The 15,101-nt window shown below is 43.1% G+C and overlaps 1 protein-coding gene across 1 annotated transcript in view; it reads left to right on the top strand.

The window, feature by feature from the left end:
- The window catches only part of LOC144492829 (copper-transporting ATPase 1-like), a 79,014-nt gene that overhangs the window by 25,579 nt on the left and 38,334 nt on the right, over positions 1 to 15,101 (top strand). The window contains exons 4-8 of the mRNA XM_078211325.1: positions 4,858 to 5,589; positions 6,703 to 6,951; positions 10,716 to 10,879; positions 11,770 to 11,931; positions 12,689 to 12,765. Of these exons, the coding sequence (XP_078067451.1) occupies positions 4,858 to 5,589; positions 6,703 to 6,951; positions 10,716 to 10,879; positions 11,770 to 11,931; positions 12,689 to 12,765 (1,384 nt within the window). The remainder of the gene's footprint in view (positions 1 to 4,857; positions 5,590 to 6,702; positions 6,952 to 10,715; positions 10,880 to 11,769; positions 11,932 to 12,688; positions 12,766 to 15,101) is intronic.

The raw sequence follows: 15,101 nt of genomic DNA, 5'->3' as shown, positions 1-15,101 counted from the left end.
ATCTGACCTTGGCGTGGGAGGAAAATGAGTCAAAAATTGTCAATCTGGACAAACATCCAACAACAGTAGTATTGACCTTGGGGCTTATTTGCAACGTGTCTCCTCCTCGGCCCTGACAAAAATATATAATTATGTCTTTTCTCAAGTCTTTTGTTTATTCTGTTATTCGTTTTAGTTTTGTCTTGGTGCAATTCTGACTGCCAGGTTTTACTGCATGGCTTTGCATCACGTAACTGGGTGGGGATTACGAGATTATAATGCTTGATCAATGTTTGAAAATACGTAATTTCTTTGAAACAAAGTACTGTAATGAAAAAGTATTAGAGGGAAAAAATGATAAGTGATTAGAAATGGGAGTGTATCATCAAAAAAGAAAAGATAGATTAACATTTCAAATGGGATACTCTTGTTCAGATGAAACATTGCTCATGAAATTTCAAGATGTCAGTTGAACTGTGGTATCTTTTCTGTGTGTTGTCCTTTTCTTTTCGAATGCTGGCTGTTTTGAGATGCACTTCCACAAGGTTTGTTTAGGCCCTCTGGTCTTTGACCAAGTGGCATTCTTCAAATCTGTGTGCATAGGTGTTGGCTGAACATTGGCTGAATCTTGGTCAACGTGAATTTGGGAGATCCAAGAGTCAAGCTGAATTAGATTCTGGCTTGATTTGCACCAAGTAACTCTTCAGCCTTAGCCAGTGAAGAACAAAGAACAGTACAGCACAGGAAACAGGCCCTTCAGCCCTCCAAGCCTGTGCCGCTCCTTTGTCCAACTAGACCAATCGTTTGTATCCCTCCATTCCCAGGCTGCTCATGTGACTATCCAGGTAAGTCTTAAACGATGTCAGCGTGTCTGCCTCCACCACCCTACTTGACAGCGCATTCCAGGCCCCCACCACCCTCTGTGTAAAAAACATCCCTCTAATATCTGAGTTATACTTCACCTCTCTCACCTTGAGTCCGTGACCCCTCATGATCGTCACTTCTGATCTGGGAAAAAGCTTCCCACCGTTCACCCTATCTATCCCCATCATAATCTTGTACACCTCTATTAGATCTCCCCTCATTCTCCGTCTTTCCAGGGAGAACAACCCCAGTTTACCCAATCTCTCCTCATAGCTAAGACCCTCCATACCAGGCAACATCCTGGTAAGCCTTCTCTGCACTCTCTCTAACGCCTCCACGTCCTTCTGGTAGTGTGGCGACCAGAACTGGACGCAGTACTCCAAATGTGGCCTAACCAGCGTTCTATACAGCTGCATCATCAGACTCCAGCTTTTATACTCTATACCCCGTCCTATAAAGGCAAGCATACCATATGCCTTCTTCACCACCTTCTCCACCTGTGTTGCCACCTTTAAGGATTTGTGGACTTGCACACCTAGGTCCCTCTGTGTTTTTATACTCTTGATGACTCTGCCATTTATTGTATAACTCTTCCCTACATTATTTCTTCCAAAATGCATCACTTCGCATTTATCCGGATTAAATTCCATCTGCCACCTCTCCGCCCAATTTTCCAGCCTATCTATATCCTGCTGTATTGTCCGACAATGCTCATCGCTATCTGAACACTCCAGCCATCTTCGTGTCATCCGCAAACTTGCTGATTACACCAGTTACACCTTCTTCCAAATCATTTATATATATATCACAAATAGCAGAGGTCCCAGTACAGAGCCCTGCGGAACACCACTGGTCACAGACCTCCAGCCGGAAAAAGACCCTTCGACCGCTACCCTCTGTCTCCTATGGCCAAGCCAGTTCTCCACCCATCTAGCCACTTCTCCTTGTATCCCATGAGCCTAACCTTCTTAACCAACCTGCCATGTGGGACTTTGTCAAATGCCTTACTGAAATCCATATAGACGACATCCACGGCCCTTCCTTCGTCAACCGTTTTTGTCACTTCCTCAAAAAACTCCACCAAATTTGTAAGGCACGACCTCCCTCTTACAAAACCATGCTGTCTGTCACTAATGAGATTGTTCCGTTCTAAATGCACATACATCCTGTCTCTAAGAATCCTCTCCAACAACTTCCCTACCACAGACGTCAAGCTCACCGGCCTATAATTTCCCGGGTTATCCCTGCCACCCTTCTTAAACAACGGGACCACATTCGCTATCCTCCAATCCTCAGGGACCTCACCTGTGTCCAAACAAGCGACAAAGTTTTCCGTCAGAGGCCCAGCAATTTCATCTCTCATCTCCCTGAGCAGTCTAGGATGGATGCCATCAGGCCCTGGGGCGTTGTCAGTTTTGATGTTCCCTAAAAATCCTAACACTTCCTCCCTTGTAATGGAGATTTTCTCTAACGGGTCAACACCTCCCTCTGAGACACTCCCGGTTAACACGCCCCTCTCCTTTGTGAATACCGATGCAAAGTATTCATTTAGGATCTCCCCTATTCCCTTGGGTTCTAAGCATAATTCCCCTCCTTTGTCCCTAAGAGGTCCGATTTTCTCCCTGACAACTCTTTTGTTCCTAACGTATGAATAGAATGCCTTAGGATTCTCCTTAATCCTGCCTGCCAAGAACATCTCGTGACCTCTTTTTGCCCTTCTAACTCCCCGTTTGAGTTCTTTCCTACTCTGTATTCCTCCAGAGCTCCATCTGTTTTCTGTTGCCTGGACTTTTCAGTACGCCACCCTTTTCATTTTAATCAGATCCTCAATTTCCCTGGTTATCCACGGCTCTCGAATCCTACCTTTCCTATCTTTCCTTTTTACAGGCACATGCCTATCCTGCAGCCTTATCAATTGTTCCTTAAAAGACTCCCACATGCCAGATGCGGACTTACCTCGAACATCCTCTCCCAATCAACGTCCACCAATTCCTGCCTAATCCGGCTATAGTTAGCCTTCCCCCAATTTAGCACCCTGCCCGTAGGACAGCACTCATCCTTGTCCATTACTATCCTAAAGTTAACAGAATTGTGGTCACTATTTGCCACATGTTCCCCTACCGAAACTTTGACGACCTGACCGCGCTCATTTCCCAGAACTAGGTCCAGTATAGCCCCCTCTCTAGTCGGGCTATCTACATACTGTTCCAAAGAACCTTCCAGTATGCATTTTACAAATTCCTCCCCATCCGGAACCCCAGCTCTAAGCACTTTCCAGTCTATACCAGGGAAATTAAAGTCCCCCACTACAACAACCCTATTTTTTCTGCACCTATCCAGAATCTCCTGACATATCCTTTCCTCCACTTTCCGTGGGCTGTTGGGTGGTCTGTAGTACACCCTCAGCATAGTGACTGCACCCTTCCTGTTTCTGAGTTCCACCCACAGTGACTCAGTACATGACCCCTCTACGTTGTCTGCCCTCTGCACCGCGGTAACATGCTCCCTAACTAATATCGCTACTCCCCCACCTTTTTTAGCCCCTCCTCTGTCTCGCCTAAAACGCTTATACCCCGGAATATTCAGCTGCCAGTCCTGTCCTTTTAACCAAGTCTCCGTCACCGCAACCACATCCAAGTTCCGCATAAGCATTAAGGCCCTAAGTTTGTCTGTCTTACCCGTTGCGCTCCTCGCATTGAAGCAGATGCACTCCAGACCTCCAGGCCCACTCAAGTCATCCTCCTCCAGAGTGCTCCTCTTCTTAGCTAGCCTTGCCCTGGCCCCCAGCTCAACCCCAGCCTCAGTACTTACTGACCTACTGTTTTGTTCCCCACCCCCCTGCCACACTAGTTTAAATGCTGCCGAAACACTCTAGCAAAACTCCCAGCCAGGATATTTGCTCCCTTCCAGTTAAGGTGTAACCCATCCTTTCTGTACAGTTGCCATCCTGACTTGAAGACTTCCCAGTTATCTATGAATTTAAAACCCCCCTCTTGCACCAGTCCTTTAGCCATGCGTTCAACTGTAGAATCTCCCTGTTCCTAGCCTCACTTGCACTAGACACCGGGAGCAGTCCAGAGATTGCTACCTTGGAGGCCTTACTTTTTAGCCTAGCACCCATCTCCCTGAATTTCTCTCGTATGACCCCCCTGCTCTTCCTACCTACATCATTTTCACCAATGTGTATAATTACGTCCGTTTGACAACCTTCCTTTTTTAATATGCTTCCTACCCTCTCTGAGACATCCAGTACCCCGGCACCAGGGAGGCAGACTACTATCCTGGATTCTCGTTCGCTCCCACAGAACCGCCTGTCCGTGCCTCTAACCATTGCGTCCCCCACCACTATCGCTCTCCCAAACCCCTTCTTTCCCTTCCGGACCCCTGAGCCTGTCTCCGTGCAGGCGATCTGGTCCTCGTGGCTTACCCCTGGAGGGTCATCACCCTCCACAGAATCCAAAACAATATACCTATTTTGGAGGGGGACAACCACAGGGGATCCCTCCACAGACTGCTCACTCCCTTCCCTTATCCCATCTGTTGCCCATCCCTTTCTTTTATGGGAGACTGCTGCTGGGGTACTTTCTGGCATATCACCCTTCTGACTATTACCCCTCCTAACTGTGACCCACGTATCTTCCTTCCGAGACCCTGGTGTCACTACCTGACTATAACTTCTATCTATTAATCTCTCATGTTCCCTAACTAAACTGAGGTCATTGGAAGAATTGGAACCTTTGTTGGTTTTTCATCCCTAGCCTGAAAACAGGGACTCCAATTGGAGTTTTCAAGTCTGTTCAATTTGTTGGTCTCAGTTTGGAATTAAGCTAATACTCTTCAGGTTTGTGTGGCTTAGTGCTACATCTGACTTTTTGTCCTTTAGGCCATTGGGGAGAGCACAATTCATTTTTAACCTTGATTGTTGAAAAATTCACGTTCTACATTTTTTGTCTAAGTTTACATAATGTTTTAATTAATTTAATTCATATTAACCAGATGTTTCTTTTTAAATAGTTTCTTTGAATAATCAGGAAGCCACAATTGTGTACCAAGCCCACCTCATCACACCAGAGGACCTCAGGACTCAAATTGAAAGTGCTGGATTTACTGCCACAATCAAAACCAAGGCCAAACCTTTGAAGCTTGATTTTGACATTGAGCGCTTAATAAATGCAACTCAGGTGACCAAACTTGAGCCACAGGAGGTGACCGACAAACCAACAAACTTGATCCTCAGAATTGATGGCATGCACTGTGGCTCCTGTGTAACAAACATTGAGAGTAACTTAGCAGCACTCCCAGCTGTACACAGCATCAAGGTTTCTTTGGAATCTAAAAGCACTACCATACAATACAGCCCATCCATGATTACTCCAGATGCCTTAAAGCAAAAAATTGAGACCTTGCCTCCAGGAAATTTCAAAGTTTCACTCCCGAATGAATGTCAGTCTGAAAAATCTACACTCAGTGCTGCTCAACATCCTTTGGTATCTTCACCACAACTGCCTGCTTTGGAGTCAAGGAAACATCGGTTGAGCAATGTGACAGTGATTGATATTAAAGGAATGACTTGTAATTCTTGTGTGAAAACTATAGAAGAAAACATTTCAAACAAAAGTGGAGTGATATCAATTCATGTTTCCCTCACGCAGCACAGTGGAACTGTGGAGTATGATCCTCTCTTTACCAATCCTGAGGAGCTGAGAGACATGATAGATGATATGGGATTTGAGGCAATTCTTCCTGGTAACTCTTTTTAATTTAACTAATTTATCTAATTAAAAGTAAAGATCAATCCATCCTAACCCACTTGATCTTAAGGGTGAAATGCATGGTTGGCTCTCAGATCAATACCACTCTTGGTATACTGCTTGGAGCCATAAACATGTTTAGTGGATATGTCCCGTTCTTTTTGTTTGTTATCTATTTGGTATGAGCTTTGTCCACATGCAGTACTGTTGAGGGACAAATTAAGTTATACAGTATTATTGGAATGCTGACATTACCCTCTTGGGTTGTATGTGCATCCCTTGACTGGAACAAAAAGAATCATAGCCGAAAATTTGAGTTTCTGCACAGTAAGTATAGTGTTCTCTCAGGTTATCTTTCTAAATAAGTGAAGGGAGCAAATTTTAGTTAGTAAATGTGCTGCAGATTATAGAAGTGAGCCATACAACTTTGGAAAGCTCCAAATGTGAATGCCTTGTTTACCCTAGTCTACTGATCTTGATCTCGGATGCTAATAGGCACCTAATCCAAGGACAGTAAGGATAATTTAAGGAGGGAAGAAATCAGCTTGGAGTGTCTTATGTGAGAAGGGGATCAGACTTGGTTGTGATGTCCCTCCTTTTTGTTTCAGTCAGCAAATGCTCACAGCTCAGGCCCATATTTTGATAAAGGGATGTTGGGAACCATACCCCCTCATGAGGCCTTTAGGAAAGGATTTCTGTGCATTGTAAAAATGGTCATTTTCCTTCCGCTTTGACCTGTAGTTAAATCCAGTCCAAGAAGAGCAGACCCTATATGCCTGTGTAATATTTCCATTTCACACGCCAATATAAGGTGCCGCTGTTTTGCTGCCACTGCTGAACTGCCAAACTCTTTTGTAAGTTTTCAAGATCCTTTATGATATAGTTTTAGACAAACCTTTACTTGGTTTCTAGTAAGCAGAGTGGCAGCAGTACAGCAGCAGTGGTGTGGGCAAAGACATGTTAGCGCACTATATCTGAGTGAAACCACTTAATTGTTGATATCGATTGAGAAAAGTGGAATAGTTACTGGCCTTTGATGAATTCACACACACATTCTATAATGCATTTTATCATAACCGAAAATGCTATGCAAATTTTATAATTACAGCAAGTACAGAACCTGCAGTGTTACCAGCAGAAATTTTGCCCAAAGTGTCTGTAAAAGACAAAAAAATGAGGAATGGGCTATGTGAAACTGGGATGACCTACATGAAAGGAGAGATGCTATCACAGGAGTCGGGCATTACCCAACCGAACAGAGAGGCTGCAGTGCCAGAAAAATGTTTTATTCAGATAACCGGCATGACCTGTGCATCCTGTGTGGCTAACATTGAGAGGAATTTGAAACAGGAAGATGGTAAGAACATTTGAGTTGCTACAAGCCTTTTCATATTTTTAATTTTAGTTTCATTTCCTCTGAAATCTCACAAGTTGCAACATTCTATTGTGTGAAAGTGAGCAAAAGTGATTCCTCCTTTTTCCAGTGCCTGAAGCCACTGATTAATGGCATTGCTAGATTGTCTACAGGCTGCAGCCTTCCTGTAGGTGATTTGGCATCTATACAATGAGAGCATGGAGAATGTAACATCTCTTTGCTTTATCCTGTCCTCACCTGAAGCTCATAGATGAGTGTAATGGTGAAGGATGGGTTTCTATTCCATGGCAAAGATTGCTGGGGTCAATACTAATGCTACTAGCTGAGATCAGCTAACTCAGTGTAAGAAAGAGGCAGCAAGATCAACATTTCAGCATGAAGCAAAACAACTTTTCTTTTTGGATGCCAGCTGACCTGCTGTGCAATTGCAGCTTTTTGTTTTTAGTTAAGACATCCAGCATTGTTTCTTTTTGTCATCATAACTGCAAAATAGTTCCCTGGTTAGATCTGAATTGTGTTGTAAAATCACAAGAAGCTCTCGGCTTTCTCACATCAAGTCTTCAACCTCTCGCTCCCTTAATACAATTTTTCTTGTTTCTCAATTTCATTATTATTTCAGATGGGATTGCATTTTTTTTCATCTTTCCAACTCTAAGTAAGCCATCCTATTTGCTCCAACTTCTCTTCACTTGGCACCCATCATACAGTTTCCAGCTCTAACTCATTCTTGATCAGAAAAATCATAAAACTACATCTCAATTTTGTAATTTCTTTACTTCCTGCAACCAATAGGCTTTTAAAACTCAACTTTTAATGTCCTGCGATTAAAAATACCCCGAAGGACACAATGTGTTCCCAATCTAACCCGAGCCAATCAATCTTGCCAGCTTAATTAAATTTAATTTCACTTTAGTATGTATTAGGTGTGAGGAGAAAAGTATGTTTGTGAATCAATAAGGGGTTATAATGTAATTTTGGCTTTCAGATGACATCCTTAAGTTACTCCAGTCATCCATGGCTTTCTTTTGAATCACTGGATTAAATTGATCATTTTCAATCTTTTGTTTCATTTCTATTATTTTATTTCATTAGTTTTTGTATGCATTTAAGATGATATTGCAGATTTTAATTTTAAACTGATATAAAAGTGTGTTAATTAACTTTATAAAGTAAATTTCAGAAACTTGTTTTCCAAATAATACCTTTTATAGGCCCCCACAGACAGCAGGGTTCTGGTGTCAGAGGAGTGTAATTTATGCATCTATATTTGAAATGTTTTGCATGTATGACACCTAAGGTACCATATCGTGGCATGTTCCTGCTGTGGGCCTCCTTCCTTTTGTATATTTTCCCTCCTCCTCCTCCCCCTCCTCCTCCTCCTCTTCCCCCTCCTCCCCCTCCTCCTCCTCCCCCTCCTCCCCCTCCTCCTCCTCCCCCCCCCCCCCCCCCCCCCCCCGCCCCCCCCCCCTCTCTCTCTCTACTTAATTTGACACTGAAGTTTGGTATATAAGCCTGTTCCCACTGCACTAAACTTCCACACTGCATCAATCCAATGTATATTTTATGACATGCCGTAATCTAAACCGTATTCCCAGATTACATTTTCTCACACTATAGACCAAAGATTTTCTAATCACTTTCCACACAAAGGGCCTGATTTTACCAAAACTTCGCGCCCGTTTTTGGGCGCAAAATCACGGTAAAGTTGGGCGTTGGGCCTATACCGCATTCTGCACCCAATTCCGAGCAGATCGCGGCTTTACCGACACCTGATTCGAGCGCGGGTCCAGCCCGCACCCGAATCGGGCGGCCCGACGATTTAAATGTATTTGCATGCATTTAAATCGACTTAATGAACTGCGCGCCCAACTCTACCGCCAAATCCCACTTTACTGTCTTCTGGCCTGATCCATGTCCGCGCTGTTACCGACCTGCAAAATAGAAGTCTGAAGTTGCCGCTGCAGCCTCCGAAGAGCGGGGTCAGAGACTGCAACGCCTCTCTGACCCAGGTCATCCTCTGGTCGGGGCGGGAGAGGGGTGGGAGGAGGAGAGGGGGTGTGATGTCTCATCCCCTGGGGAGGGGGTGTGACCGATCATCCCCTGTGGGGGGTTGGGGGGGGGGGGGAGGAGAGGGGGTGTGACGTCTCATCCTCTGGTCAGGGGGTTCTGCTGCCTGTCTGCGGACGATCCCTCCTGGCACCATCACTGGTACACTACCAGCCACAAATGACTCTTCCCTGCAGGTGTGAGAGAGCGGGAGAGATGGCTGTGGCAGACAGGCAGCGGACCCCCCCCGCCACTGACCAGAGGATGACCGTCAGAGAGCCGCACTCTCCGCTTTCTGCTTTTTTTTTCGCGCCCGGGCACCGTGTCAGATTTTTTTCGAACTGCGCATGCGCAGTTCAGAGCTCCGATCAGTCCACCAGCACTAAGCCCCGCCCACAGCGCGGATTGGGCCGGAGCCGGCAAAACGCGTATGGGCGCGCTGGAAAAAGGATTTCAGGCGCGGGTCTATTTGATGCCCAGATCCGGCACTTAGACTCAAAATGGTAAAATTCCCCCAAAAGTATTTATTGTTGATACAATTGTATATATTTATGCAATTGTATAAATAATGACTGTGTTCTCTGTGTATGTTTCGTATTGAATATTTCATAATTTTCTCCAACTCATCTAGTTTAAGTACAATGAATGAGGCACACTGATTTATTTCTCCAAACTTGATGGGAGAGTAAGACTACCTTTATGTACGAAGAACAATACAGCACAGGAACAGGCCCTTTGGCCCTCCAAGCCTGCGCCGCTCATGTGCCCACTGGACCATTCTTTTGAATCCCTCTATTCCCAGTCTGTTCATGTGGCTATCTAGATAAGTCTTAAACGATCCCAGCGTACCTACCGCAATTATGTGCATGGATTTATCTATTTATATATAGGAATGTGCCGTTGGTTTATACATGGTGCTGATAATGCCAAGGTCATGCTTTTAGTTCCTGTGCAGGATATTAAATATATTGAGTATTGTTAAAAAAAATGCATGCTGCCAAAGTTTTGTGTCTTGCACTCATCAGGATAGATTTGCAAGAATACCAATTGTAAAGCGAATAACAATGTACTCTGCATGAGAAGAGAGTACTGATTGGTTGGCAAGTGGACTCTGATTGGTAGAGGTGTTGCAATTGAGAATGTACAAGGGAATAATTAACTACCAAGTTTCGGTTTAAATTCAAATTGGGCAGATCATCTCTTATAGATCAAGGCATTGTCTTGGGGAATGGCTGCCCTATAAACTTTTGTTTAGTTGGAAAAGGCACAATGAATGGACATGCTCCTGGCTGCAAGGACAATGTCTATTGTGTGAAGTTGTGCAGTTTCTAGCACGCGGTGTGGTTTATTTATTATACCTCAATTCCTGCCATCACTTAAAAATCTGATTTTAAAATTCACCTTGATGTTTTAACTTCCTGTTGCTGAGTTTTTTTTTCTAAATGCACAAAATACATTTTAAGCCTAGATTCATCGGTCAGTTTTCAGGCAGTAAATAATTTAACTGAGGTGCTACTATTTAACTTCTTGCATCTTAGTCAGAAACACCTACTTTTAACTCACTAAGCAAAATGTTAGCAGGACATGGATTTTGATGGTACCTGTACCACAAATGCTGAAATTGTTTTGAGTGATAAAAGCAGGAATCACAATGCAGCATTTTAACTGACTGTGAATTTTGCACTTTTGATTCTGCCAAGGAATATATTCTGTATTGGTCGCCCTAATGGCTGGAAAAGCAGAAGTGAGGTATAATTCAAGTATCATAAAGCCTCCAGACATTGCTGAGTTGATAAATGAACTGGGTTTTGGCGCCTCTGTGCTAGAGGACTTCGATGGATCAGATGGTCAGTTAGAACTTGTTGTGAGTATTCAGTTCAAATATTGCTGAATTGTTCTCTGTATTAAGTGCAGGAATCCCAATCACTCAAAACTTTCATGGTGAGATACATGGCTACTGCCAATCCTGACCTGTGAGATTTTTAGAAGTACTTTTATTTTCAAGAAGGTAAAACATTGAGGTTGAGGGAACTGTTACATTAGGTCTCACTGGAGTAACTGAACTTGCAGACAATCAACAGGCCAAAAATTGACTGCTATCTGGAGAAATTTTAGGGGTGATTTGTTGTAATTTTTTGCTAATTGGTGGTATGAAGTCTGCCAGCAGAGATAGGTGTTTTGCCACCTTAAGTGGTCTGTTCACATATATCCCTGGATCTCTCTGTTCCTGAGCCCCCTTGTTAATTGTATCATTTTTTATTTTGCCTCCTTATTCTTCCTACCAAAATATGCCACTTTACACTTCTCTGCTTTCAATTTAATGTGCCACTAGTCCACCCATTCCATCAGTCTGTGTGCTCTATCATTCTCAACAGTTCACAATGCTACCAAGTTTTGTGTCCTCTGCAAATTTTCAACTTGCACCCTGTGCTTCAAGTCTGGATCATTTAAAATAAATCAAGAAAAGCAATGCCCTAGTAATGAACTCTGGGGAAACCCCACTGTATATGTTCCTTCAGTCTGAGAAACAACTGCTCACCACCACTGTTATCTGTCACTCAGCCAACTTTGTACCCATGTTGACAATGTCCATTTTATTCCATGGGGCTTTAACTTTGCTGGCAAGCCTGTTATATGGCACTTGATGAAACATGTTTTAGAAGTCTGTATACGTGACATTAACTACCTCGCCCTTATGAACCCACTTTGCTACCTCATCAATAGAAACGATCAAATTCTTTAACTTCTACCTAGGTGCGAGGAATGACTTGTGCCTCATGTGTTCATAATATTGAATCAACACTCATGAAAACCAAAGGTATACTCTATACATCAGTAGCTCTTGCGACCAATAAAGCTCACATCAGATTTGACCCTGGGTGCATTGGCCCACGTGATGTTATCAAACGCATTGAGGTGAGTTTTGATTATTTTAATCTTTTGTGTAATAGACTGGTAATTTTAAGATGTTTTATAAATATATTCTAGTTGCTTATTGCAGTATAATATATTATGCATATTTCTGCATCTGTTCACCCCTGGAATGGCCTGAGAACAGGGTCATGGTGTCTGTATTTGATTTGGCTGCATTTGACACAGACTCAACTGGCTTAATTCATGTTGCCTGATGAACATGATATCAAACAGATGCTTGTATTTTGTGTATAGCATTGTAAATACTGTGGACACCTTAAACATTCACACTCTCCACCACCATTACTGCGGTATGCACTGTGATGTGTTGTACCAGCTCACCAGAAAAGTTCAACAACACTCTTCAAACGTATGACTTCCACCTAGATTATCAAATGCAGCAGATGCATGGAAACACTATGACCTCGAAGTTCCCCTCTATTTTACATATCATCCTGACTTGGATGTCTATCACTGTTCCTTCATGGTTGCTGGGTCAAGATCCTTGAAAACAGGAGGAGTACCTTCACTATAAAGACTGTAATGGTTCAAGAAGGAGGCTCACACCTTCCTGACAGCAGCTGAGAATCACCAATAAATATTAGCCCGACTAATGATAAACGTCTGAATAATGTGAACGAATTAAAAATCTTTACACAGTTAAACATAATTTCTGTACAAATGCAGTTGATTTTGTCAAAGTGATGAAACGGACTAGTACCATCACGTCGGAGCCCTGAATTTTAATTTGTCTGTGCAGGATCTAGGCTTTGAAGCTTCCTTAGTCAAAAAGGATCGCTCTGCTAGCCACCTGGATCATAGGGGAGAAATCAGACGGTGAGTTCTTCCACATATTAAGTTCACCTTCAGATTATTAGATTTATAAAATGTTGAAACTGAGTTTGATGGACTGAACAAGTAACAGAAAAGGCAATAGATTTTGGGACATGCTGCTACATCTTGAGAGTTTGAATGCAGAACAGCTTTCCTTTTGTTTCTGTTCACATGATTATAATCATAGAATCCCTACAGTACAGAAGGAAGCCCATCGAGTCTGTACCGATCACAATCCCGCCCAGGCCCTATTCCAGTAACCCTCATTTATCCTGCTAATCCGCCTGACACTAGGGTCAATTTAGCATGGCCAATCAACCTAACCCACACATCTTTGGACTGTGGGAAGAAACCCACGCAAACACAGGGAGAACGTGCAAACTGAACAGAGACAGTGAACCAAGGCTGGAGTTGAACCTGGGTGCCTCGCACTCTGAGGCAGCAGTGCTAACTACTGTGCCACCGTGCCATAAGTTGCATTTCATCACATCATGATACACAGTACCATGATTAGGCTCAAAGTCGTGTCAAATTTTTATTTTACTGGATAATTTGGGGAATCATCTAGGTTCTAAATGTAACTATTGGATCTGCTAGTGTACCATTTTGTAGAACAATAAAGATTTGCAACACAAAAGAAAAGCATTCAGTCCACTGAATTTGTGCCAGATCTTTGCCAGAGCAATTTGAAACTAATCCCGCTGCCTGCAGTTATTTCCATAGCCCTATATATTTCTTGGTTTCAAATATTTATCTAGTTTTCCTTTGAAAAATGCAATGCACTTTACCTCAATTACTTACAATGGCAAAATATTCTGTCCTTCAGCAACCCATTGTGTAAAGAAATTTTCTGTAACCTCTGCTCACTCACCCATTGCTTGTGTCATTCTTGGTGGTGACCTTAAATTGATTTTCTGTTTATTGTTGATTTCCTAACAAGAGAAACTAGCCTTTCTCCATTCAATCTGTTATAACTCTTCATAATTTTAAAAACCTCTACCAAATCTCAGAGCTTTCAAATGCTTTTAAATTAGTTGAATGTTTCTGCCTAAACCACCAACTTAGGCTGTGAATTCTAGTCGCCCACCACACTTTGGATGAAAAGGCCTTTCCTCATATCAACTCTAATCCTTCTACCAATCACCTTAAATCTATGCGCCCTGGTAATTGACCCTTCAACAAGGGAAACAAGTCTTTCCTGTCTACCCTTTCTAGGCTCCTCATTATTTTGTGCACCTCAATCAGATCACACCTGGACTCCTCTGTTCTAAGGAAAACAACCGTAGCCAATCCAGTTTTTCCCTCATAGCTGCAATCTACAAACCCTGGCAACATTCCTGTAAATCTCCTCTGCACTGTCTCAAGAGCAGTTATGTGGTGTAATGTGATCAGAACCAATACACAAAATTCCAGTTGTGGCTTGTAGAGTTCCATCATTGCATCCTTGCTTTTGTATTCAGTACCTTGCCCAATAAAGGAAAGCATTCCATATGCTTTCTTCACCTTGTCAACTGGTACTGCCACCTTCAAGGATCTGTGGACATGCACTCCAAGATCCCTCGCCTCCTAAACTCCTCTCCATATCTTCCTGTTTATTGAGTGTTCCCTTGCTTTGTTTACTCTCTCCAAATACATTCCCTCACTTTTTTTCTGGATTGAATTCCATTTGCCATTTCCCTACCCACTCAACCAAACCACTAAAATAATTTTCGAGTCGGCAGCCATCCTCTCAATATCAACTACATGGCCAATTTTTGTGTCATCTGCAAGTTTCCCAATCATGGCTGCTACATTTAAGTTTAACTCATTAATATGTAATGACAAATGCAAGGACCCCAACACTCAACCCTGTGGAGTAAGGCACTCCATGTTAAGAGAATTGTAGATGTGAATTGTGTCTTTGTGCCAATATGAGTTTGTTATCATAGAAATCATAGAAACCCTACAGTGCAGAAGGAGACCATTCGGCCCATCGAGTCTGTACCGACAACAATCCCACCTGGGCCTTATCCCACTACCCCACACATTTACCCCACTAATCCTTCTAACCTACACATCCCTGGGCATTAAGGGGCAATTTAGCATGGCCAATCAACCTAACCTGCACATCTTTGGAATGTGGGAGGAAACCAGAGCACCCGGAGGAAACCCACGCAAATACGGGGAGAATGTGCAAACTCCACACAGCGTGGAGCCAGGAATCAAAACCGGGTCCTTGGAGCTGTGAGCAGCAGTACTAACCACTGTGCCACCGTGCTGCCCATGTTATGTTGCTGCATCACCTAGTGTCTTTGAAAATTGTGGTTAATTATTCATCGATGATCTTGAATCAGTATTGT

Source organism: Mustelus asterias, chromosome 4 (genome assembly GCF_964213995.1).
Source record: "Mustelus asterias chromosome 4, sMusAst1.hap1.1, whole genome shotgun sequence".
In the NCBI taxonomy this organism is placed as follows: Eukaryota; Metazoa; Chordata; class Chondrichthyes; order Carcharhiniformes; family Triakidae; genus Mustelus; species Mustelus asterias.
This window is presented reverse-complemented; position numbering and strand designations above follow the sequence as displayed.